Source organism: Bicyclus anynana, chromosome 8, assembly GCF_947172395.1.
Source record: "Bicyclus anynana chromosome 8, ilBicAnyn1.1, whole genome shotgun sequence".
NCBI classification, from domain to species: domain Eukaryota; kingdom Metazoa; phylum Arthropoda; class Insecta; order Lepidoptera; family Nymphalidae; genus Bicyclus; species Bicyclus anynana.
In genome coordinates, this window is record NC_069090.1 from 8213316 (window position 1) to 8237314 (window position 23999).

At 39.0% G+C, this 23999-nt stretch overlaps 1 protein-coding gene across 4 annotated transcripts in view; it reads left to right on the forward strand.

The window, feature by feature from the left end:
• LOC112055358 (uncharacterized) overlaps nt 1–23829 on the forward strand; it is a 45620-nt gene extending 21791 nt beyond the window's left edge. The window contains exons 4-11 of one of the 4 annotated variants that reach the window (XM_052883015.1): nt 1778–1919; nt 3306–3486; nt 4730–6398; nt 6472–6567; nt 9674–9802; nt 10491–10562; nt 10728–11832; nt 11914–23829. In XM_052883015.1, coding sequence (XP_052738975.1) covers nt 1778–1919; nt 3306–3486; nt 4730–6398; nt 6472–6567; nt 9674–9802; nt 10491–10562; nt 10728–11832; nt 11914–11984 — 3465 coding nt within the window. In that variant the 3' untranslated portion in view covers nt 11985–23829. The remainder of the gene's footprint in view (nt 1–1777; nt 1920–3305; nt 3487–4729; nt 6399–6471; nt 6568–9673; nt 9803–10490; nt 10563–10727; nt 11833–11913) is intronic. The other 3 variants (XM_052883016.1, XM_052883018.1, XM_052883017.1) reach the window with 3 other exon arrangements.
• Nucleotides 23830–23999: the final 170 nt, after the last annotated feature.

Genomic DNA, 23999 nt, shown 5'->3' on the forward strand with positions numbered 1-23999 from the left:
AAGGAGACACGTTACTTTCTACATCTAAAGACATACAAAAATAATAGCAATTTGAGAAACGAGAAATATGCACGTAGATTCTAAAATAGGTATAGATACTTGTAGGTAAGTTTAGCATTAACTTCGTTTTAAGCATTCAATTAATACTATAAATGTTTCTAGAGTTTATACATAATATTAGCTTAAGTTTAAATAAACTATCACATTTTGGTACTTTTCACAACTTGACTCTTAATACACGCACAAACATATTTTCTTGAATTTTCTTCATGTTCAGAAAATTGTCATCGCTGTATAAATATTTTCTTTCTGTAAGTTTTAACTTTCTTGATTTAAATTCACTTTAATATCTATGATATCCTTTCTCGTAAACTTCTTTCGATAGTTCCTCATTATTTGTATGTTTTCTATATGTATTTAAAATCCTTTGTTTTCTTACACTTTGTTGGTGTTCGTTTATTGTATCATCTACTTCATTTAGTACCTTTGTATCTATCTCACCAAATATTATCCAGCCCAACGCAGTATTTTGTGCACAAGGTGTACCTTGAGGACCCTTTTCTAGACCTTGACGCAGCAATTTAGCATATTCGTTAACACCAAGAAGTAGATCTATAGGTCTTGACTTGAAGTATTCTGAATCTGCCAAGTCAAGATTGGTAATATGTGGCCATTTCTTGAGAGTTTTATTATTTATCCATGGTATGTCATTTTTTATCTGTTTTGCTCTAATGAATGCTTCTATAGGAAGACAAAAATTAGGATTACTTGGTGATAATACTTGTAGGTTAACCGCTTCACTTACTGCCACTCTCCTAGATTCTATTCCTGTAACGATTTTGTTTGTGTTGTGTTTTCTGAGCCTCAGTGTTTGAGCCGCCTTTTTACTGATAAAACACGCTTGAGAGCCCAAGTCTATAAGCGTCTTTAGCACAGTCGTATTACCGTCCTCACCTCTTACTGTGACTAAAGCAGTTGCTAATAGAGCAATTTTGGTTTGTTTAGTACTCATTGAAGACGCCATCGCTGTATTTACTGAATGGTGACGGAAAGAATGGTGACGCCGTTTACAAAATTTACAGCATAATCTAACCCTACATTTAAATATTTTGTGGTTAGGTACTAAACAATTATAGCAAACGACGACGTATGACTGTGTTTTGAGTTATATATTTAGCTTATTAATCTAAACACACACCTAATAATAATTATAATTAACTTGTTCTTAAATTAATGAAAATAAATTTTAGCTTAGAACAATTAGTTAGTGTTTATATATATTTTCACATGACATTTCATGATAAAACCATATATAATTTAAAATAAATAAGTTATAAAATGACATGCGTTTTCTACCTTCATTTCTAATTTATTTGTTGGTAAACAGACAACTCTTTCTCAGTAGTCAGAATGAAGGTACTCTTCTAGCTTGGGACAGCGCAGTTGAAAAACGACAGCGATACGTAGAATCACGGTCGTGTGATAGGGATGGACAAAAAACCTGCCAATCTTATGGTGGTGTGCGTGCCGCTAACGCATATGGCAGCTGGGTCAGCTATGCGCTCCTGTACACTCGCGTTTATTTACTTGAATATTATTTGATTTTTGACTTTATATTTTTCGAAAAATATGAATAAAATATATCTATTAGGCACGTCTGCTCTGTACAGAGGGTCCGGGGGAAGAGTATAGTATTTGATATTAGTGAACAAAGTTGGTTTTCGTAGCCTTATGAGTCATATATGATGTGAATTGAAGTAGTGCGTTCGCTCGGCAGGACCTCGTAGCGGCGATGGCGGGCGAGGCGGCGCCGCGGCGCGGGCGCGCGCACGCGCACTCGCACGCGCCCGCGCCGCCCGCGGGGAACGTGTCGGCGCGCGCGCTGCACGGCGGCAGCCTGCCCTCCGGCGTCGACACCTGTGCGTATGCTTCTGGTGATATGCAACTGACTGATTCGATAGCTTGGCAACTTCGTTCGTAACACACACGCGGGCCGGGGGGCGTGTAGCGATGAATGGGTATGGTAAGCGAAGGCTGGAATATATTGTTCCAACAATCTTTAACGATTTTCCGGATACAATCAAAAATCTTTTAAAAGATACTAATATATTAACGAACGTACATAAGTATAAACTAAAGGAATACTTTTTGGGACAGCCTGTGTAGCGTCGCAGCAGCGGTTCACTCACACTTTTACGATATTTATTTAACTACCCGCTAATGATTGTTCTTGGTTTTTCTTCTCTTTTGTTTGTTAATTATTTTTGTTCTTAAATATTGTATTATGTAATAATAACCAATTGTGTTTTGTGTTGCATTATGGTTAGGCTTAATTAATGTGTTTTTTGTAGAATAATAAATAAATAAATAAATGAAAAACACACGATTGATGCACCTCACTTCCCCGCACGCATGATTTCACACCACCGCAGTTTTTCCCACTCGTGGGAGTGTCATCGACGAACTTGCCAAGCTATAGCCGTCGTTTTGTTTTCTTTTTTATTATTTGACTACAATCTCAACTGATGGGTGATGATGTAATCTAAGATGATGTAAACTTGTTAGAAGGAGGACGAAAATCCACACCCCTTTGGGTTTCTACATAAAGTTCCAAAGGCGCCCTGATCCGAAAAGAGCCCACGACAAACCCAGCCACGTTTTTCTTTTTTAGTTTATCACCATTTAACAAGGTATTATAAGTATCCAGTCATACTATAGTGAATTTCATTTCCAAGCTTTTTTATCGTTTATATTATTATTAACACTATAATACGACTTTTCTATAAGCCTAAGTTTAATAAAAACGTTGAAATGTTGTTATAAATACGTATGCCCTTAATGCGATTAAATATTTAATAACACATAGTATCAATCACAGATTAAGAATAATAGGCAAATGGAGTGCACAAAACACGACAATGTCGTAGCCGCTCCAAATACAATATTCAAAAACTAATACATTCTCGAGTCAGTATGACACGAAATGTCGCATCAGTAACTTTTAATATTATTCAAGAAAATTGGTGTCTTATTTTTGTAAATATTTTAAAAAGTGTTTACTAAAACTAAAGAAACAGGAAGGAGTATTTTTTCATTGGTAATTAATGATTATTATAACATTTATTACGTAATTGTTATGAGTGTTAAATTATGAAATATAATTATGAAAAATGTTTGTATATTAAGCGGATGTCAAGGACGCGACGCGGCTTCACCACGCTGCTTATATAGACTCACTCTGTATGATCTTAACTATGTGTTATTAATGATAAAAACCATATTTTTATTTCTGACTGTGTATGCAGCGTTCCTGTTGGGCGAGGAGGCGGGCGTGGGCGTGGGCGTGGGCGCGGGCGCGCGCGGCGGGTACCTGGCCACGGTGCGCTGCGTGAACCCGCCGCCGCTGGCCGAGCGCCGCGTGTCCACGGGCGACGCCAACGCGCCGCAGCCGCAGCAGCCGCCGCAGGACCTGGACGTGATCACCAGGTTGATTACCATCTCCTTACCTACATTATGACATTATGTTACTTGACGTACACGCAACTTCGTCCGCCCTTAGACCTCCTTAATCCGTCCCTGTCGCAAAAGCCTTTCTAAGCAGATACCTAGTAAATATAAACTACAGTAAAGCCGTGATAGCCCAGTGGATATGTCCTCTGCGTCCGATTCCAAAGGACGTGGGTTCGAATCCGGTCCGGGGCATGCACCTCCAACTTTTCAGTTGTGTGCATTTTAGGAAATTAAATATCACGTGTCTCAAAAAAAGGTGAAGGAAAACATCGTGAGGAAACCTACATACCAGAGAATTTTCTTAATTATCATCATATTCTTCTTCGGAGTATCTTGAAGTCCTCCGAAAAAGAATATGGGACGGCGTTTTTCAAAGAGTTGCCGTTGAGCAAAATTACACACCAACATGCCGACAAACGCCTGTTTGTACCTTTACTATTACGTAAAATTAAACAGGCTTTCGAATGTAGAATTTGTTATGTATACATACCACAACTCCTAACAAGTTAGCCTGCTTCTATCTTAGATTGAATCATCTTCAGGATTTCAGGAAATTGTTGTAAAAAAACAAAAAAAAACCCACCTTCATCACTCGAATATTTTTATTTATGGGAATTGAACCCACGGCTGCTATAATCTGGCAAGTTCGTTGATGACACTCCAATAATATGCGGGTGACGGGGGAAAGACTGCACGGGTGTGAAATCGTGCGTGTGGGGAAGTGAGGTGCATCAGTCGTGGGTTCTTCATTCATCGCTAACGAATCGCTCACGCGGACTATCGGGAGTGTTACGAACGAAGTTGCCAAGCTAGCACTACCCACTGCACAAATCTTGTGTTTTTTTTTATTATTATTCTTTACAAGTTAGCCCTTGACTACAATCTCACCTGATGGTAAGTGATGATGCAATCTAAGATGGAAGCGGGCTAACTTGTTAGGAGGAGGTTAAAAAATCCACACTCCTTTCGGTTTCTACACGGCATCGTACCAGAACGCTAAATCGCTTGGCGGTACGTCTTTGCCGGTAGAGTGGTAACTAGCCACGGCCAAAGCCTCCCACCAGCCAGACCTGGACCAATTAAGAAAATCTCAATCGGCCCAGCCGGGGATCAAACCCAGGACCTTCGTCTTGTAAATCCACCGCGTATACCACTGCGCCACGGAGGCAGTCAAAAATTCAGTCACATTGAAGGGTGAAAACGGTCATTTGTTCCACAGGAGGAGCAAGCCGATGTTCCCGATGACGTATACGGCGCGCGCCACTCTCGAGATCGGCAGCGGCAGCGTGTGCTCGGGCCGCGCGGTCACCACCACCACCGCCTCCAACCAGGTGCGTACCCCCTCCGCCCCCAGCGCGCGCTCCCTACCATCCAACCAAGCCAAACTCATGAACGCCCTGTGTGCCTCCCTCAACAAGTCTCCAGGCGGTGGTGCCACTGACGGAGTGATCACTGAACGTCGAGTGCACTCTCGCAAACGCGGGAAACGACCGCGCGGCCCGGCCCCGACGAACAGACAATCCGAAAACTGTAACACTAAGAATATAACCGAAAAACATAATACCGAAGAAACTAGCGATGTGTGGATAAATAGTGTCAATAATTGGTATAAAAACTTGGATCGTTATTCTCATCATACAGGCTATAAAAATGTGAACAAGTTTACAAAAGCATTTTGTGGTATAGGACAAAATGCGGATTTATCTTCTAATATAAATATTTTTGATAACAATATCCAAACCATAAAACCTGCTAGTAAAGATATATGCAACTATGATATGAAAGATAGCAATAAAAATTGTAAAAGTTTACGGTTAAAAGATAAATCTAAAGATAAGCTCAATTGTGATAATACTGAAATTAAATTAGATAATAATAATGATGATGATCAAAGTGATATTATATTAAGAAAACAATATAGAGAAAGAGTAGGATATAATTTGGTACCACCTACAAAGGTAACGAGTCCAAGATATATTAGAAAGTCAACTATAGCTAAGCCCCTGTGCACCACTAATATCGCGAGCAAAGTTGAGCAACCTATCACAGAATGTCATAAAAATCTTAAAAGTAATAAAAAGTTACCAAAAGTTGATCCAATGTTTAATTTGAAAGAAACTGTCCAAGATAAAGAATTAGAAACAGACAACCTTTCCACAATTAATTTGCCCACAGAAAATACAAAAAATACCAAAAATGATATTAACTCAGATATTGAAATGATCAACAAATCATATTTAGTTGAAACATTAAAAACCGAAATAGAGCTGGTCGAAATACCTAATTATTGTGAAGCTACAGTAGAATCTGATTCATTTCTTGAATACGTAGCTACTCAGAAAAAGCTTATGAAGAAATTGGAAATAAATAACAATGAGGATATTTCGAATAATTGCTATAGAAACACAGATACGGACAATAAACTGAATGATACAACCAGTCTAAAAGAAGCTGATAGTAAAATAAAGTATCTGAAATTGGATGAAAAAAATAACATCAGTACAAATTACGCAACAGAAGTAATAAGCACGACATCTAAATCAGACGTTAATACAGTCTCGAGCAGCAAGTCGGTTGTGGCTGACCTTCCAAATAACGCTTACATCCTTCTAACATTTCCTAAAAGCTTTCTTTCAAATTCTTCCACAACAAACGAACCATCTTCCAAAATAAAAGAGATCGTTAGTGGTAACACTACTAACACAACAGATTGCAGTGAAAACAATGCAAATAAAAAGAACAAAAAAAAGCTTAAACAACAAAAAGCTAGTAACGTTAGTATGGACATTACAAATAAAAATCTCCTTAAAATGCTACTCTATAGTGACAGTCCAGAAGACACAAACAGTGTAATACAAAAGAAACTGTCTTCTTACAAGGAAAAAGAGGTAGGAGTTATTTAGTATTGTCTGTGAAAAGAATTATTGCCAGCACATAGATAAAAATTGTTTTATTTTGCAGGTGGATTCTGCCATTCCCTTTAGTTGCATCACAACACCAGAAGTTGTGGCCAGTTGCAACACGACTTCCTCTACGGCGGTCGCTATCGATCCCAAGGTACATGACACGTTCGACGTTGTTTGTAGTCGACGCCACACTCGCTTATAGTCGCACCATTTGCTATTATGTATTTTTGTTACAAAACAAAGATAAAATTCAAAACTCGAATCATATTACATCTTAAAAATCATCAAAAAATTTTGATGTTTTTTTTTATTTTGAGTTTTTGTTTTAGTAAATTGGGCGTAAAATACCTGTATAAAGCAGTAGCTAGTTTGTATACAAGGTTACTGAAAATATATAGCGATCCCTTAAAGGGGTAATTGTAGGGATCAATAATTATTAAATTGCCTTCGTATGTTCTAAAAGTATGTGGGGCAAAATTTTTCTACATTTTTGCACCACATACTCGAAGGCAATTTATTAATATCTTTTTTATTTGAGTTACTGTACTTGGAAGTGGATAAAATTCGATAACGAATGACAGCGTTACGTTTTTTGTGCGCAACCTATTCTACGCACCTTTCAACGTTCGCTGCCGCCAACAGCGTCCTGCTGCTCGTCGGTGCGCACCTTTCACCTTTCAGGTTATTGAGGCGTTCATTGCGTATGCTGCTGGGCAACATACACCTATTTAGACAGTCGATCTAAAAGATTAAACTCCATTCGTGCGTCGGAGCTGACACACACTTTTTGCTTAAAATTTAATTTTCTATGGCATCGCTACGTATTTTCATTAAACAGTAATAGTAGAAATTATTATCTGTCCAAGTGCCCTCGGATAGATGGGACAAAAATGAAACAATTCCAAAGTGTATTAAAAAATTGACTTGCGTATTTAATGGTTGTTTTTGGTGTTTTAGTTTGCACCCTAAAATGTAATAATAATACAAAAAATCAATAGAAATGTTGAATGATGATTTATGGGATGTGATAGGTCTCTCAATACATCACCTGATCGGCGGGTTGGTATTGGAGGAGCTATCCCGGTTCGCTATATATTTCCAGTAATCCTGTATCTATTTTCTAAGGTTCTGCATCTAAAGGAAAAAAAATACTTTTGATTGTAATCTTTTTGTCTTTCTATATGTCTGTTTGCCTGTCTGTCTGTTTGTCTGCCTGTCTGTCGTCTTTCTGTTTGTCTGTCTGTGTTGAGAATTTAATTTAAGCTATAACCAAAATTCTCCAAAAGACCTTGATTATAAATTACATTACAAAATAATATGGTATCCCCACCCCACGCGCGACGACCGCGTGTAGAGTGGCAGAGCGCATGGGGCGGTGCCGTAACCCGCGTGTCTCACCACTCCCCTCTAACACCTATAGTTTGGCAAGTTCGTTGATGACAGTCCCATGATATGCGGGCGACGGGAGGGGAAGGTCTGCGCGGGTATGAAGTCGTACGCGAGGGGCATCGCTTCCCCCCTCCCGGCCCGCGCGGACCATCGGGAGTGTTACGAACGAATTTGCCAAGCTATAAAAACGTGGACTGAGCAGTGTCATGTGCGCGGGTCAAAAATATTGCATCCGACTATAATCTAGCTTTGCTCTGTGTGTGTGCTTTGTATAATGTGTCTTGTGCTCTTGTAATGGTCGATGATTTTTGAGCTGCCACCAATAAACGCTTTTTTAAGGTTCCGTAGTCAACCCTTATACTTTCGCCATGTCCGTTTATCTGTCCGTGGTTTAGCTCCAAAAGTATTGCTACTAGAAAGCTTTCATTTAGCATAAGTATGTACATAAAAAATGTCGACAATAAATGAAATAAAATGTATTATTTAGGATTTTTTTCAACACGCTTATATAAGCTTCACTTATAATTATGTATGTAAGAAAATCTTAATTTGACCCACTTCCCGGTCGTCTATTAGAATGAAATTTTGCACACGCTCTGCGTTCTGATGACAATACATGACTAGCTAAGAAACGTCATTACAAATCCAATATGGTGGCATTTATTTTAATGCACCTTTGCTTAGGCTTTGTTAAACTGCGATTTAGTCGGCCAACTAAGAATATAAGAATGATGACAGTTTTTTAAATTGTAAATTAAATATAAATTAGGAGTATGCTAATAGTAAAGCAATTTTGTAAAAGTAACAGGTAATCTGCAATCATTACTTTCGGAGCTACAGGGATTTAAAGGGTCAGATTTGCGGCGCCTCCGCGGATACCTGAAAAACGCCCCATACAAAATGGTACGATTTAATGACGTCGTAGGTCCATAATGATCGTTAGATTTGTATGAACGTACGAACAAAATTACTAATACCTTTGTTATTTGTGCGCTTATGTTTATAGTTCATGTATTGAAAAATGTCACATTTAATATAAGGAAGCTAAAACTGTATGATATTTCATCTAATTACGATAAATGATTTTTAATAGATTTTGAAGTTTTATAATCTTATTTATTTTGCAAATATCCAGACAATCTTGGCTTTTTATGTATAAATTAGTTAACGATTACCTTATTTACCCGAATATATCATAAAAATCAATATACCTATTCAAACCTTGTCATCATCCCGATTGTAACTAACGCTTCAGGAGCCTTAGCTATGTGGCACGTCGACTCTCTTTCTACAAACGCGAACGCTTCGAAAACTAGCAAAATGTATGGGAATGACAGATCCGATCAACAACTTGATCACGTGACCTGTCTTTAGTGAATGTCATTTCCATACAAGAAAGAGATTCGACGTACGTCATGGATACAGGACCAGTTTACACAAAAGCGCCGCTCAAACGCCTGTCTGTACACCAGACTATATCGTACAAAGCCAAGCCGTCCAAGTAGAATGTCTATGTCCTTGTCCAGAAGGGGCGAATTCGTCGCGAATCATGTCGCGCGAATTCATACGCGCGTTGTCGAAGTACGAGACACGTAAATCGCGTGCACTACGCCATACTTTCGACGCGCGCTTGATTCGCGCGTATTGCGTGCGAGTCGAAATACTAGGGACGTCTTGTTGCGTCCAGTTAACGCGCGAATTCGCTCTAGCGAACTCCATATTTCGTACTGAATTCCTCCTCAAATGCTCGCGTGTTGGTACACACCTTGTGGACGCAACGGTCGCGCGTAACACGCGCGAGTGAATCGCAGCGAATTCGCCCTTTCTGTACTGAGCCTATATTGGTCCTCACGCGATGATATGCGCAGCCGCTGCAGCTGGTGTCGAGCTACCGCGCCGTGGCGTGCCTCATGGACGGCGCCTTCCCGCCGCGCGCGCCCTCGCCGCCGCACGCCGCGCCCGCCGCCCCCGCGCACCCCACCTCGCCCGTGCAACAGGTGCGCACGCACACACACACACGCACAACACACACACATACATGCACTGCATTAGATTATGAAACGGTCAAAAAGCGAAAAATAATATAGTATTTTCTGCCTTTTGATCAGTTTGAAGGTGGTGTGAACATCGACATATAGTAGATATTGTAAATATCACTATCAACATTATCAGCCGGTGAATGTTCACTGGACATACTTATTTGTCTCTGTTAAGGTATGACGGGTTCGAACTGTTTGTCGCCCGCCCAGTGTCACTTCAGCTTGGCGACGCGTTGAGCAAATTCATTAACAGTACACACACTCATACAAAAAAATACATTACATAATTAATAGTATAGATTATAAATGGTTGCATAATGGCTATTGAACTAAGAGTGCATTTGATAAATTTAACGGAGTGAGCTTTACAAATGCAGTCAACATAACAAAATTAATCTTAGAGCAGTTATTTTCATAGTGATTTTACTATGTAAACATATGATTTTTACAATAGCATCTAATCCGATTAATATCATATTTCACAGTGATACTTAACTTTTAGCATGCTATTAACATAATTACACTTTTGTGTATACCGTTCAGGTATTAATACTTTAGGATTGCAAATGGTGTGACAGAGAGGAATCGAAATCGATGTTTGTTGATATGCCAATGAAAGTGTAACGTTTTGTGTGTCGCGGAGCAGCCCCGCGGCGCGGCTGCGAGCGCTCTCGGCGGCCTGCCGCTGGCGCGCCCCGCGCCCGCCGCCGAGTACAAGGTACGCGCCGCACCGCACCCACCGCACCGCACTGACGCTTGTCCCATCCGCGATCATGATCACTCGCGCTGTCGCATCGCTACGATCATCACGATTGACCACGATTCGTGCTCTGCCGCTCCGTGTTCTGAAACTTCTAACATCTATTTTTTCCTTCCTATTCAGGTTCCTATACTCACTGTGCACTACCGTTTACAGAAATCTCTCGATGAAAACGGCAACGCGGTGCAAGGGTTCGGTTCGCCCCTCTCGGGCTCCAGCCAACAAAAGAAACCGAGGAGAAAAAAAACGTCCAAAAACGAGACCGTCATCAAATCGCACCAGATAGACGGATACCAGGGCAACAAGGACATCGACGAGGTGCTGCGCTTCATCGAGTCCAACGCGGAGACGGCGCGCGCGCCCAAGCTGCGCAAGCACAAGGACGACGACGACAAGGGCAAGAAGCGCTCCGGCGAGCGGCGCAAGGACAAGGGCGGCGAGCCCAAGCGCGCCTCGTCGCTGGAGGAGCTGTCGCGCACCACGCTCGCCGACCTCACGTGCGAGCCGCCGCCCGGCGCCAAGCCCGAGCGCCGCTCGTGGGGCGCCGACGCGCGCGCGCTGCTCGAGCCCGACCCGCCCGAGCTGGCCGACTTCCAGACCGTCACCAAGAAGCGCCGCGCGCGCCGCCGCGCCGACGAGCGCGCGCCCTCGCCGCCGCGCCGCCGCGCGCCCTCGCCCGCGCGCGCGCCCGCCTCCGCGCCCGCCTCCGAGCGCAGCAACGACTCCAACGACGACACGGACTGCGCGCACTCGCCGCCGCCCGCGCCCGCGCCGCCGCCCGCCTGCGCCTCCTACGCCGACATCGCGCGCACGCGCCACAACATCCCCGACCTCATCGAGTCGTGCAACTTCTACGCCGAGGGCGACGAGCGGCCCGCCGCGCCCGCCGCCGACGCCTACCCCGCGCTGGCCGCGCGCCGCGCGCCCGACGAGCCGGCCGAGCCGCGCGCGCGCAAGGAGCCCGCCGCGCCGCCCGCGCCCGACGTGGTGGCCGACCGGCGCCCGCCCGTCGTGCTGCTGGCGGCGGGCGCGCGTCCGCGCGACATGGACGGCGTCACCTTCGGCTTCGACGTCAACGAGCAGCTGCTGGGCGCGCGCTGCGACCTGCTGGCGCACGGCGCCGTGCCCGTGCGCGCGGGTTGCGCGGCGCTGCGCTACGTGCCGCCCGCGCCGCCCGCGCCGCGCCTCGCCGCGCGCCTGCACCAGATCGTCGACTACGTGGCCGCAGGTAGCCGCACCACACACACTCGTATGTGAACGACTACGACCACGTGTACTCGACGTCTATAACGTCTGTTTATTGTTGCAGCTTGGGAGGACGCGATACGCGGCGGCAGCAAGGTGCACTACTTCAGCGAGTGTGCGGCGCGCAACAACTAATCGCTGCCGACGACGACGGCCACCGTTGACTTTCAAAGTGAACTATCGAGTGAGTTTCGATATACGATGTAAGTGAAGCTACGTTAAATATGTGAGTGTAATGTGGTTGCTGGTGCAGTCAGTGCGGAGACGAGAGAAAGACTCCCGAGGTGAAATCGAGTTGTTGTCGACAAACAATAGTATGGTCGTACGATGTCGTGCTCGTATATTTCGATTCAATGCATATGCAGACTATAGCGTTGATGCTGAAATTGATTACTTTTACGCTTTGTATATAAGATAAATGGTCTAGAGCATTTAACTCTTATTAAAAAAAGATTCAGTAACAAAAAAAAAAGAAATTATTTACTTTATGAATTATGTGATGCCTTTTATTATGATCATGGTATTATTCGCGTATCTCACGAGGGTTAGGGCAAAAATGCAATTGTAAATGAACATGCTATTTGTACTACTGAGTTGTTTTTAAATCAACCACATACAAACTGTGTGTTTTCTTAGGGTAAATTTAATTTACTACAAATACAAAATTCCCGATTCTCAATAATCGCACACAAAAAATACTAATATGGCTCAGTAGTATGAATGTCAGGGTTGCCAGAAATTGTATAATATACAAAATGAGTTAACTTAAACAGACATTACTTATTTTTGCATGAATGCAAAAAAGTAGTTAAAACTTAAAAACAGGCTTAGTAAAAATAACATGAAAATATGACCGGCAGCCCTGATTGAAGGCTTACTGTCCGAACTGGACGGTGCTAATAAATAATGATAATTATTATAATTAATAATTATTGTTGTTATTATAGCACTACGCGAACTTGCAGTACAGGCAAATCACAAGACTTGAGTCCTCATCCCTGTGGTACAGTGGTGTGACAACTTTATTTTAAAAACGGAAAAAACTCATAGTTTAGTATAAGACATATAATAAATCTGAGCTCGTTTTCCTTAGGAAATGACAGACAATTTTGTTCGTGATTTTGGGTGTGATACTGGTCCTTCTATCTATATTGTCTGAGTTCCTTGTCCACCAAAATATCGCCCAATGGCGATGGAGTTGTCCCAGTCACATCTCTTTCGTCCTAACGCTAGAAAGAAATAACGGTTGCTCCGCCATTGGTTGAATTTTGTTTATTTCTATTCACGGCATTATATCATTGGTTAACTGTACTACGCGGTTGAGGGCTCAGCCATACGACTAGCCTATAGTACTGTTAGTTAGTACTCCATCTTTTGATGGACAAACGTTACTTGCAGTCATACTATTAGGTGTAAGGGAATATTCTGTCGTTTTTCTTTCTTTTGTTTTTTGGGAATATCTCATGGATATCGCCTCGCCATGGGAGGACATTTTTAATCCCCACAGACACTATGGTGTTTCAAATTGTGGACTGATGGGTGAGCTATGGGACCGTTTTGCAAAGTAACGTGTCTACCCAGCGGCACACGCAAAAACAATTAATCTAGGGTTAGGTTAGGTCTACTCTAGGATTTACAGGACACTGATTCGTTGAAGACACATCGGGGACATAGAAAACGTATTGTAACTCACAGACGTCTCCGCTGGGCAATAGATTTCTCATATTTGCCTGGGGTGATCTGGATTATTCTTTGAAAAATATTACACAATGCGAACCTATTTTCGTCAACCGTCTTTGGCATATTTTGTGTCTATCGCGTTTTTCTGTTTTAGGATTTGGAAGATTAACAGTGGAATTCGTAGAAGTTTTGGAGGCGCCCCCAGGGGATCGTTCACTCGCTAAGTGTCCAATTTAAACTATGCGTTTGAGAATTCGACACTCAGCGGGTGAATGGTCCCCTGGAGGTACCCCTGCAACATATATGAATTCCATATAAAACATGTTACAATCTCAAAATGCATAAAAGTGCATGTATTAAAATGCCATTTGTTTTTTTTAATAATCGCGGGAAGTTGGCGAACGACACGACTGAAGCCCTCGTTCGCACGAGAGATTTTTTAACGGACGTTAAGGAAACGTTCAAATACAACAAATGCATCCAAGTACCTATATATTCACAGGACAGCGTTTTCAAAACACAACGCTTTTTCGAGCAGTGTTGCGTTTTCAATTTTGAGCGTTGGAAATAGACTTTCTTTAACTTCATACTATATTTGCTTTTTTAACGTCTGTTAAAAAAGCTCTCATGTGAATGAGGGCTAAAAATGGCAGCCCTCGTATTAAAAATATTCTCTCACCCCAAATGCGTAAACCACAGAACGTTCCCTTATGCCTGGAATTATATAATTATGTAAAAATGTGTATTCAGTAATGTATCAAAATTTATGTACGAATTGTCCAAAGTAGCTAACAGCTGAAGAAGCCGAAATATTTGTTAATTAAAACTGAATGTAAAAAGAAACATGTTTTGTTATGTTAATGTTTGTTGTGCTTGAGTTTGTTACGTATTCACTATTATAGATCCTCTCTAACTATTTAGCTACTTATATTTAATTTGTTATGTATTTTTAAGTCATACTATTTTACATTGTACATAAAATGAACATTAATTGCATCGCATAAGTTATAACTGGCCGAGTGGAAGTCTCTTAATATTATGTCAAAGTTCTTGTATTGATTTTCTGTTGGCTAGGTTTTATGAATTGTAACATGATTAAAAGTCGTTTTATATGTATAACAATAATTAGAGATTTATGGTTAACGAATTGTTTGCACACTAATATAGACGAATATTTTACGTTTTTTCTTTTTAATTATTTGTCAGTTATATATATGTATATACATAAGTTATATATACATGAACATATATTATTTTATTTAAAGATTTACTTCAACGTGTGACTATAGGCAAACCGGTTAAGTAAGTCCTCTCTCACTTGGTACAGTCGCGCGCGGTATGATGACAGAGGAGGATACCTGGCGTATTCCTTATTCATTCATTAACGACTAGTAATTCATGTTAGAGTCCTTTTCATGAAAGAAGTACCGCGGCTAAAACCTGAACTAAAATTGACAGCGCCCTACACAAATTACAATAAGACCGCCATCACTAAATGACAATGAGCGCCATTAAGACATTAGCGCCGCGTCTGGGGGACTTCATGAAAAGGACTTTTCGTGATTTTCCTTTAGACTGTCTAGAGACGGAACATAGGCAGGTCACAGAACAGTATGCTAAAGCAAACTCTTTAGCAATAGAAAGAGCAAGGGGGCGAGCCTTGCGTATCCTCATATAAGATGACATACGCTAATGTGTTGTCATAAGAAAATGGACTTTAATAACGGTTATATAGAGTGAATTTTAGTTTAGCACTGTTGACAGAAGCGATTTCCAGTATAATCAAAATTCCGTTGTCTCGATGCACGGTCTAAAGACCGTTCTTATCTCGTCTAGCATTTACACTACAATAAGAACTCGGGAAACCTGAGACAAGCCAAAATCACAATACTTGTCTACTAATGTAGAAGAGCCGTGATAGCCTAAGTGGTTATGTCCTCTGCCTCCGATTTAGGAGGGCGTTGGTTCGAATTCGGTCTTAGGCATGCACCTCCAACTTTTCAGTTATGTGCATTTTAAGAAATTAAATATCACGTGTCTCAAACGGTGAAGAAAACATCGTGAGGAAACCTGTATGCAGATTTCCTCCTGAGAATTTTCTTAGTTCTCTACATGTGTGAAATCTGCCAACCCGCATTGGGCCAGTGTGGTGGATTATTGGACTAACCCCTCTCATTCTGAGAGGAGACTCGTGCTCAGCAGTGAGCCGAATATGGGTTGATAATGATGATGAAGATGAACGTGGACAAGCCCTTCAAGCGCGAATGTTGCCATTGCCGCCCGCACCTCTCCCGCCTCTTACGTCTCACCTCGCACCTTTACCGACCGGACGAAGAGTTATAGCTTGGCAACTTCGTTCGTAACACTCCCAATGGTCCGCGGGGGCCGGGGAGCGCGTAGCGATGAACGAAAAACCCACGACTGATGCACCTCACTTCCCCGCACGCACGATTTCACACCCGCGCAGTCTTTCCCCCGTCGCCCGCATATCATGGGAGTGTCATCAACGAACTTGCCAGACTATAGTTAAGCTGTTTCTCTATAGATTCTTCTTTTAGTATAATGTACTCACATGTACAATAACTAAGATACAAATCATTTATGTTAAAATTTTAAATTTTTATGTATTATTGAAAAAAATATATAAAATTGGATACTATATCTATATTGATGTAGTATGCATACACGTTTTATGTTCTCTAAAATTATGTACATAAGATAAGTTAATGTAAGTTACGTGAAAGTTTCATGTCTATAATAGGCCGTGGTGTCAGCTTACTTTTTAAATTGTTTTTTTTTTGTCTAATCTAAAAGCAAAAATTAAACAAATATGAAGAAATTTTCCATTTTTTAAATCTTATTCAGAATTTTAAGCAAAGCAAGCTAACCGACATCTTTTGCAGAATTTGAAATTTGGTTGTATATAAATACTGGAGACAAGAATCACTTTCCCAATGAAAGAGAATTGGTACCTAACAATTAATAATAACTATGATATTATGAAAGACTTTTCAGCCAAGAGGCTCTGACTTCAAGACCTGCATTTATAACAGCAATTAATGTAAGGCTCCCTTCACACTGGCGCAGAATCGAAGAGAAGTGTCGCAAATCGCTAAATATTTTTGCGATATTATGTCATGAACTCTCGAGTTCATGGTACTTTTAAGTAAACACAAATATGCATTTGCTAGTGCTTTCGAGTCGAGCGAATATTCGCGTACAAAGGTCAATGCCATAAAATCCCAGGCTCGGCTCAAAAAAATGTAACTCTCATTATTAGGTTTAAGTTGAGGCCAAACGTGCGTAATTTTGTGAGTTGTCAGTCGCGTAATTTCTGCTGCATTCGGTTTCATTAAAGGTCCGGTTCCTGTCACACGGCGTCGCAAAATGAGTTGTGTTCCGACTGAAAGCGAATTTCTGCGACCGAAATTACGCGACTGACAACTCACAAAATTACGCTTGTTTGGAACCTCACCCTTAAATGAGTAAATAAATAGTGTATTTTCCTTTTGTAAGTTCATTTGACTCCTAAATGGACGACCGGTCGCATCGCATCCGTTACGTGACATGTAAAAAAATATAAACTCACTAAGGGCAATAGGCGAGCACAGTATCATGCATGCGCGATAGAGGAATATAAAGATTTTTTAAATGGCTCACAACGGTAGATTAAAACCGCATTCCCTGACTGTCGGCTTCTTCAACGCAGACGGGCTCACCGATAAACTCGCGGTCCGCGAATGGTTAATAAATAAGAATCGTCATTGAGTTACTATGTTCTACGTACTAGAGGAACTTTACCAAAAGAAAATCATGTCGCCTGGCTGATTGAGGTATTTGCTGCAGCGCTAAAATAATAGTTAAGTTTATCCATACTATTAAAATGTGCAGCGCTAGATCGCTTGTAGAATAAAAGCAGACGACCGCGACTTTGTCCGCTCGTCCGACCTCTTTAATCCGGCCTTGTCGCTTCAGCTCTGTCTCTGTGCCAATGTGACGGAAGCCTTATGTCGTTCTCCCACAGAGATATACAACAAAACCCACAGATCAAATAGGGAAAATAGGTCAACCACGGAATGAGAGATACTAAGTTTTAAACTCTAATACATCTTCGTTTTTGTGTTCTAAAAGTGTTCTCAATAATCACATAGAGTCTCGTGTTTGCGTAATTTTAAGAGACATTTTAAAAAACTTTTAGAACTCTAAAATTAAGGTGTATACGAATTTACAACTTATTATCTGTTATTCCGAGTTTAAATCTTATATGAGTGGGATACATCCAGTAGCGTGGTACTGACATTGAAGGTCGTAGCTCATTAGAGCCACCCGTCTCTAGGCATCCACAATGCTTTGCAAGTCGGGTCCCGGGTGGTCTAATGAGCTACGACCTTAAACGTGTCAGTCGTACGTCGTATCGTTTTCAGAGGATAGCGATATTGTATGACAGCACAGCGTATCAACCACGAGTCGCTTGTCGTTAGTATCGTGGGTGAACGGCCTTAGATATTGCATTTTCCTACCTAGCGCTTGTATACAAATGTCTTCCAAATGTATAAAATGTAGTGGACATCTTTAACCAAAGCGCATTGAATATACTATCTCAAATACCTACTAAAATACTTTTGTTATAAGAAACCAGCAAAATTAATAGCCGAAAACGAAAAATATTATAAACTCATAAAACAATTAATAATAAATATATTTCAATCAATCATGTTGTTTTTTATGATGGAATGAAAAAAACTTTTTTTTTTTAACTTAATAATTTGGAAAAGATATTTATATTATGATGAAAAATCAGAAAAAAAAAATTAAATCGAACTAATTAACTGGAATATTAATTGACGACGATATATAGGTACAGTTATACATATTACTAGGTGAATAGATCTGAGACCACAAAACGTTATACTTGTTATAATGATAATCTATGTGATGTTCTCATATGAAAAATACGACTTGATTGTTTGTTTATTAAATTTCATGCAATGTTATAGAAATGGTTTGAACATTAAGCATAATAAATAATTCATTATCCTTTGTAGGGCCTCCCGGATTACAGGGCCCCTTAAATGTGAAACCAAAAATTAGTAAAATTTAATCTGGTTGCTTCCCAGAGAAAAAAAAACATGAAAACTGCTAAGGTATTTTCGGAACTTGCCCCTCGTCTATTGGGCCTCCCAACTAATTTTGATACAAGGCCCCCAAGCTACGCCACTGATCGTTTCATACATTTTACATAAGAGACAATGTTTTAATGTACCAACTTGGGCAACAGATGTAACACATGAAAATGATGAGGAATCAGTCATCCTGTTTCTCTAGACTTCTTTGACACCTGAAATTGTTAAGTAAGCTCTTGCTGTTGAATCTCTCATACCATAATAAATTTTTAATTTGCCTCCATAAAAAATACGTTACAATTATGATAAGTAAAAACATTGTCGTATATAGATTGATGTGGCAGCGCTCCATCTGATCCTACTATTAGATATGTTACGTGTCTACAAAATTACCGGAAAAAAGTGATCCGAATTTAGTTACTCCACGCACATATATGCACAATTTTGTGTTTACTTATATATTTATGTATATGTAGTTTTTGCACTTCCTGAACACAACTCGACATTGTAGACAATATTTACGTATTATTTGTTTAAATAACTTTCGTTGTTTACAATAGGTACAACTAAGTAATTGAAATTGAGACAATTAGCCACTTTAGTCCGCCTCAGTTTCGACGCGTTAGTGACATATCTAATAGTATAAAATCTTTGATCTAAAACTACAAGTAAATACACCAATCGACCTAATATGTGAGCCAAGCCAAAGACATTGTGAACCAGTAGCGATCGAACCGAAAATATCACTCTTTTGTTCCATTGCAACGACAGAGAGAGCTATATCTCCGTTTCGGGACTGGTCGCTACGTATGGTAGTAGGTAATTTTGCCTTCACGAAATATTTCGTTGACGAATCATGCGCCTACAGACAAAGCAGAGCATTATGTAAACATAAATAGGTTAAGGGTGTATTTAAATTTCACGCGATTATTAAATGACTCATACTAGAGATAAGACAATGTGAGACTCGAATTAGTTACTATCTCTCTTTAACACGATACTATAGATAGAGACGAATTTGAAACTCGAGACGTGTTATATGATCGTTTCAGAATATCGTATCGAGACCGTGTAACAGGTATGCGTATCATTACCGTACCCGTCAACATAGGTTATGTTCCACTTGGTTCCTAAGAATCACGACCATGCCCGCCGGCGCAGTGTTTCTCGTTCCACTTGCTTGCTAACGATGCATCATAAACTCAAGTGGTATGGATTATGGTACGTTTTAAGCGTTGATGTAAATAATATACCTAGTGAGTTAAAAAAACGCAAATCGAAAAATATCAATATTATTAGTATAGTTCTGATCCCCAAGTGGAACGTGATTATGATAGGCGTTGGTGATTAATTTGAATACACCCTTATTTTCTATAACATGTTACGTAAAAATAAAGGTCCTGATAATTATTTTTAATTCGCTTAAATATATCTATTACAGTCGTAAATTGAAGTTTGGGATCTGCTATTGTGTAAAGGGCAGCCGTTTGTCGTGGTCTAGTATCGAATATTATCACTTAGCTAAAGAAATTGTCTTCGCCCAACTCTTAAAGGGGCTAAACTTGTAAGACCCAAAGCTAGTCGAGATGAAAAAAAAACAAAGCCGTATTTTTGTGAGCATAGCGTTATTGATCGCTTATAAATATCTTTTTAAGATTTGTATGGTTAGTATTTAAATTTAATATACGTCATAATATTAATATACTTATCACAGTAAGCCTTTGAATATATTATATGTGTGTGGTCAGTGTAAATATGAAAATATCTTCAATATTGTCTTTCTGTGTAATGTGACAGTTTTGCTCACCGTAACTGGTTACTCCATGTGTGTGTTTTTTTATACTACTGTCTGGAATCTTTACCACTTTATCCAATCAGATAGCTATGATGGCATATAACTACTAGGCTAGGTAGCTACGACCACTCCTCACTGAGGAATATTTATTTGTTAATTAATTGTGAGGCATTTACATTATACAAGAAAAATAACAAATATAACTGTCTTATCTAAGATCGCCCTTAAATTGACAACCCTATCAGGAATAGCTACAATAGGTACCTATATCTATATTGAAAACTTATATTAAGTAACTCGTTTTGCTTTGTAGTATTAACATTAAGTATCTCAATTTTAATTAGTAATTACAATGATAAACTTGCCACATGATCATTGAACTGAATATTTAGGACCTAGTCTAGCCTTAGAAATTTGCTAAATCTCATTGGCGCGTCAGATTGGATAATGTGTATACGCTTTAAGGGAACATTTACAATTGTCGATACGGAGCATTTCGAGTAGTCTAGTAAAATCCGCTCTTTGAAATAATGGTTCATTTCTGACAGGTCATAATTATTATACATATAAACGATGGACGTTGAGTTAGTGTTTCATTTATAGAATGATTATAAAGTAGTTTCATAGGTAGAAAATTATTATCATTATTAAGAATTGAGAACCTCCTCCTTTTTGAAGTCGGTTAAAAACTACTATTGTATCACCTTGTAATAAACTAAGAAACGATATTTTGAGTTTTTATTTATTTTATTTAGTGCTAAGTATCACAATGTCTACTGTTTAATTTGTGCTACATAGAGAACTATCAAATTGATTACACAAAGTAATTCCTCGAATTTTTGTATGGAATGTGTTCCAGATATATTTCACATACGGGCGTTCTGTATCGACCAATGTATATGCTCCCTATAACTGATTCATTAGTGTCGTGTACCTAATCGTATTCCTTATTAACGAAATTGTTGTAGGTGTCAAAGATTATGTAAATCATAACTAGATATTAAAATAAAATATGCTATAGTTTTGTACATTATAAAAATTCATACCCAGAAAAGGCTGTTTTATGAAAATGTGTTTACCTAATATAGAAAAAAATGTTACATTATTTAAAAAAAGTATTTGTTTCGTTTAACCATTTGAATTAATATTTTGTACTAATTTTATGTTGAACTTTATTTCGCTTCTCGCCGATTTGTTTAGTTAAAACCATTTTTAGTGTCTCAATTTAAAACAATACTAAAATTTGGAAAATAATATTTGATCAATCTGTAATAAACATTATGTTGTCAGATACAGTCGGAGCCCAGCTCGAATCAGACAGACAGATAAGACAATAATAACGAAAAAAAAAAAACGTTTTTTTTTATCTCCTTATGTTCGGTATTTAGAGAACGATTGGCGTAAACTGTAAACGCTCATATCAAAAGCATAAAAATATTATTTATTTCATTTCCTTGTAAAAATGTAAATAGATGTGCATTGTGCAGACATGTTGGGTTTGTTGATTTTAGAGATGAAAAGGTCTGAGTTGATGAATATGGCTTTAGTCTGAGAAACTTCCGCCGGATGGAGCTAAGGATAGTGGAAAGTCATTATTGTTTTAAGTGCGTAGGTACGTGAAATGTTTTGTGTGTTCGTTTGAACTGGAGCTGGCAATGTTGACTTCAAGGTAAAACTGAATTACCGTCTTGATTCGTTTTTGGAGAACTCCATTATTAGGCCCAGGATAGCGCTATGGGATTTCGTGACGGACCATTGGCGGGAAAATCGAAAATCGAGAAAGTTCTCTTTCTTGATTTGATGACACACAAGAGTGCGGTATTTTCGTCACAAGATGTCGTTGACGTATCCTAATGAAACGTTAATTAAAATGTTTTTCAGATAGCATGGATACGGTGACAGTTCGTTTCACTCTTGAGAGTTTGCCGCGATTTACGATAATAGTACGTATTATGAACGTCATAAGGCAACTATCACCATACCAATGCTAACTGAAAAACACTATAAGCATTGTTTTTAGCGTACAAGGTGGGGCGAGTCACTCTTGCAACTAGAAGTGCTCGCTGGCCCTTTCGCCTGAGCTGTTTTAAGCCATTGTATACTATCTCTTAATAGCTGCAATATTATATTCATTATATTTATTGAAATATTTTAAATGCATAATGCCTCGAGCTCTAAAAAGTCTACTTGTGAAAATATAAATAGATTATAGCATTACTTTATTTTGAGGTTAAGTGGTTCGGTTCCTGAGAACTGAAGTGATGATGCTTAGAAAATATTGGCGAAGTGTAAATGTATAAATAAATTAATGCAGATACATCATTTTGTGCACTTGTCTTGATTTCTGAATATAAATATCTTAAATAAATTATGTTAAAATTTTGTAATTACATAATTTGAAGGAATAATAGTTATTGTTTTTTAATAACATGTTGATTATTAAGATGATGATGATAATGAAAATTTTTAGTGCGAAAAAAAATCATCGTTATATTCTCAAGAGACCATGAAATTATTTACTCCTTTATTTTTCCCGCTGGACTGATGTTTTTTTTTTTATATATTATATTCAGAAGTCGAGGCAACTGTCGTATATCACAATGTATAAAAATAAAAAAAAATATATTTATCTGCTTTACATCTAACTCAGCGGTCTATATTTTTATTCTGTTTCTAAACTTAGTAAATAAGTTCCTCTTAATAAATTTTTTGAGTTTGAAATTATATTGTTTGTATATTATTTAGATGTAATTACATCCAAAATAATCCCTTCTGTAAAAAATGCATTTTTTTTATATTTGTTCAAAGTTCAGCATGGTCGCTAGCCTATCTAATGTTCAAGTGAATTAGGTTCAAACCTTCATATCAAAAGTCCTTTTCACGACTTCCAAATTCCTACATTTACGAACATACGAGTAGGTAGCTACATGCGATGATGTATGTACATACATATTAGTTTAACTTTGGACATAGATGTATTTAATATCATAGAGCAAACAATAAACAGACAACTTGACGTCATAACGAGACTAAGTCCATTTTTGTGAAACTTTACGTGGAATGTAGGTGTTTTGTGAGGGTAGAACCGTAACTTTGAATACTTTAAAAGGCTTGCGATCGTGGTGACTGTAAATATTTCAGCTTAAAACGAAGAATGTACCCTAATTAGGAGTTAGACAATTATTAAAGTTGCATAGTGATCTAATTAGGGTGAATACTAATTAGAAGTAATAGTTACAGTATTTGTTATTTTTAGGTAACAGAGTAAAAATCTAGTAACATTTAATTGAATGTTTTGTTTATATATTAACAATTATGTAACAACTGCTATTTACAGTACTTTTTCACTGTTTCCGTTTTCTTAATAAAAATGTTGAAATTACGGGTAGTTTCATTTTAATTGTAATCTTACTGCATTATAACGTTAAGTCAAATCATGCATTATTAACCCATAACTGAGAACCTTTTTTTTGTTTCTCGTTTCTACGAGCTGAGCCTCGTAGGCAGCCACAATTTTAAATATGCCCATTACAGTTCGTTATTTTTTGAAAA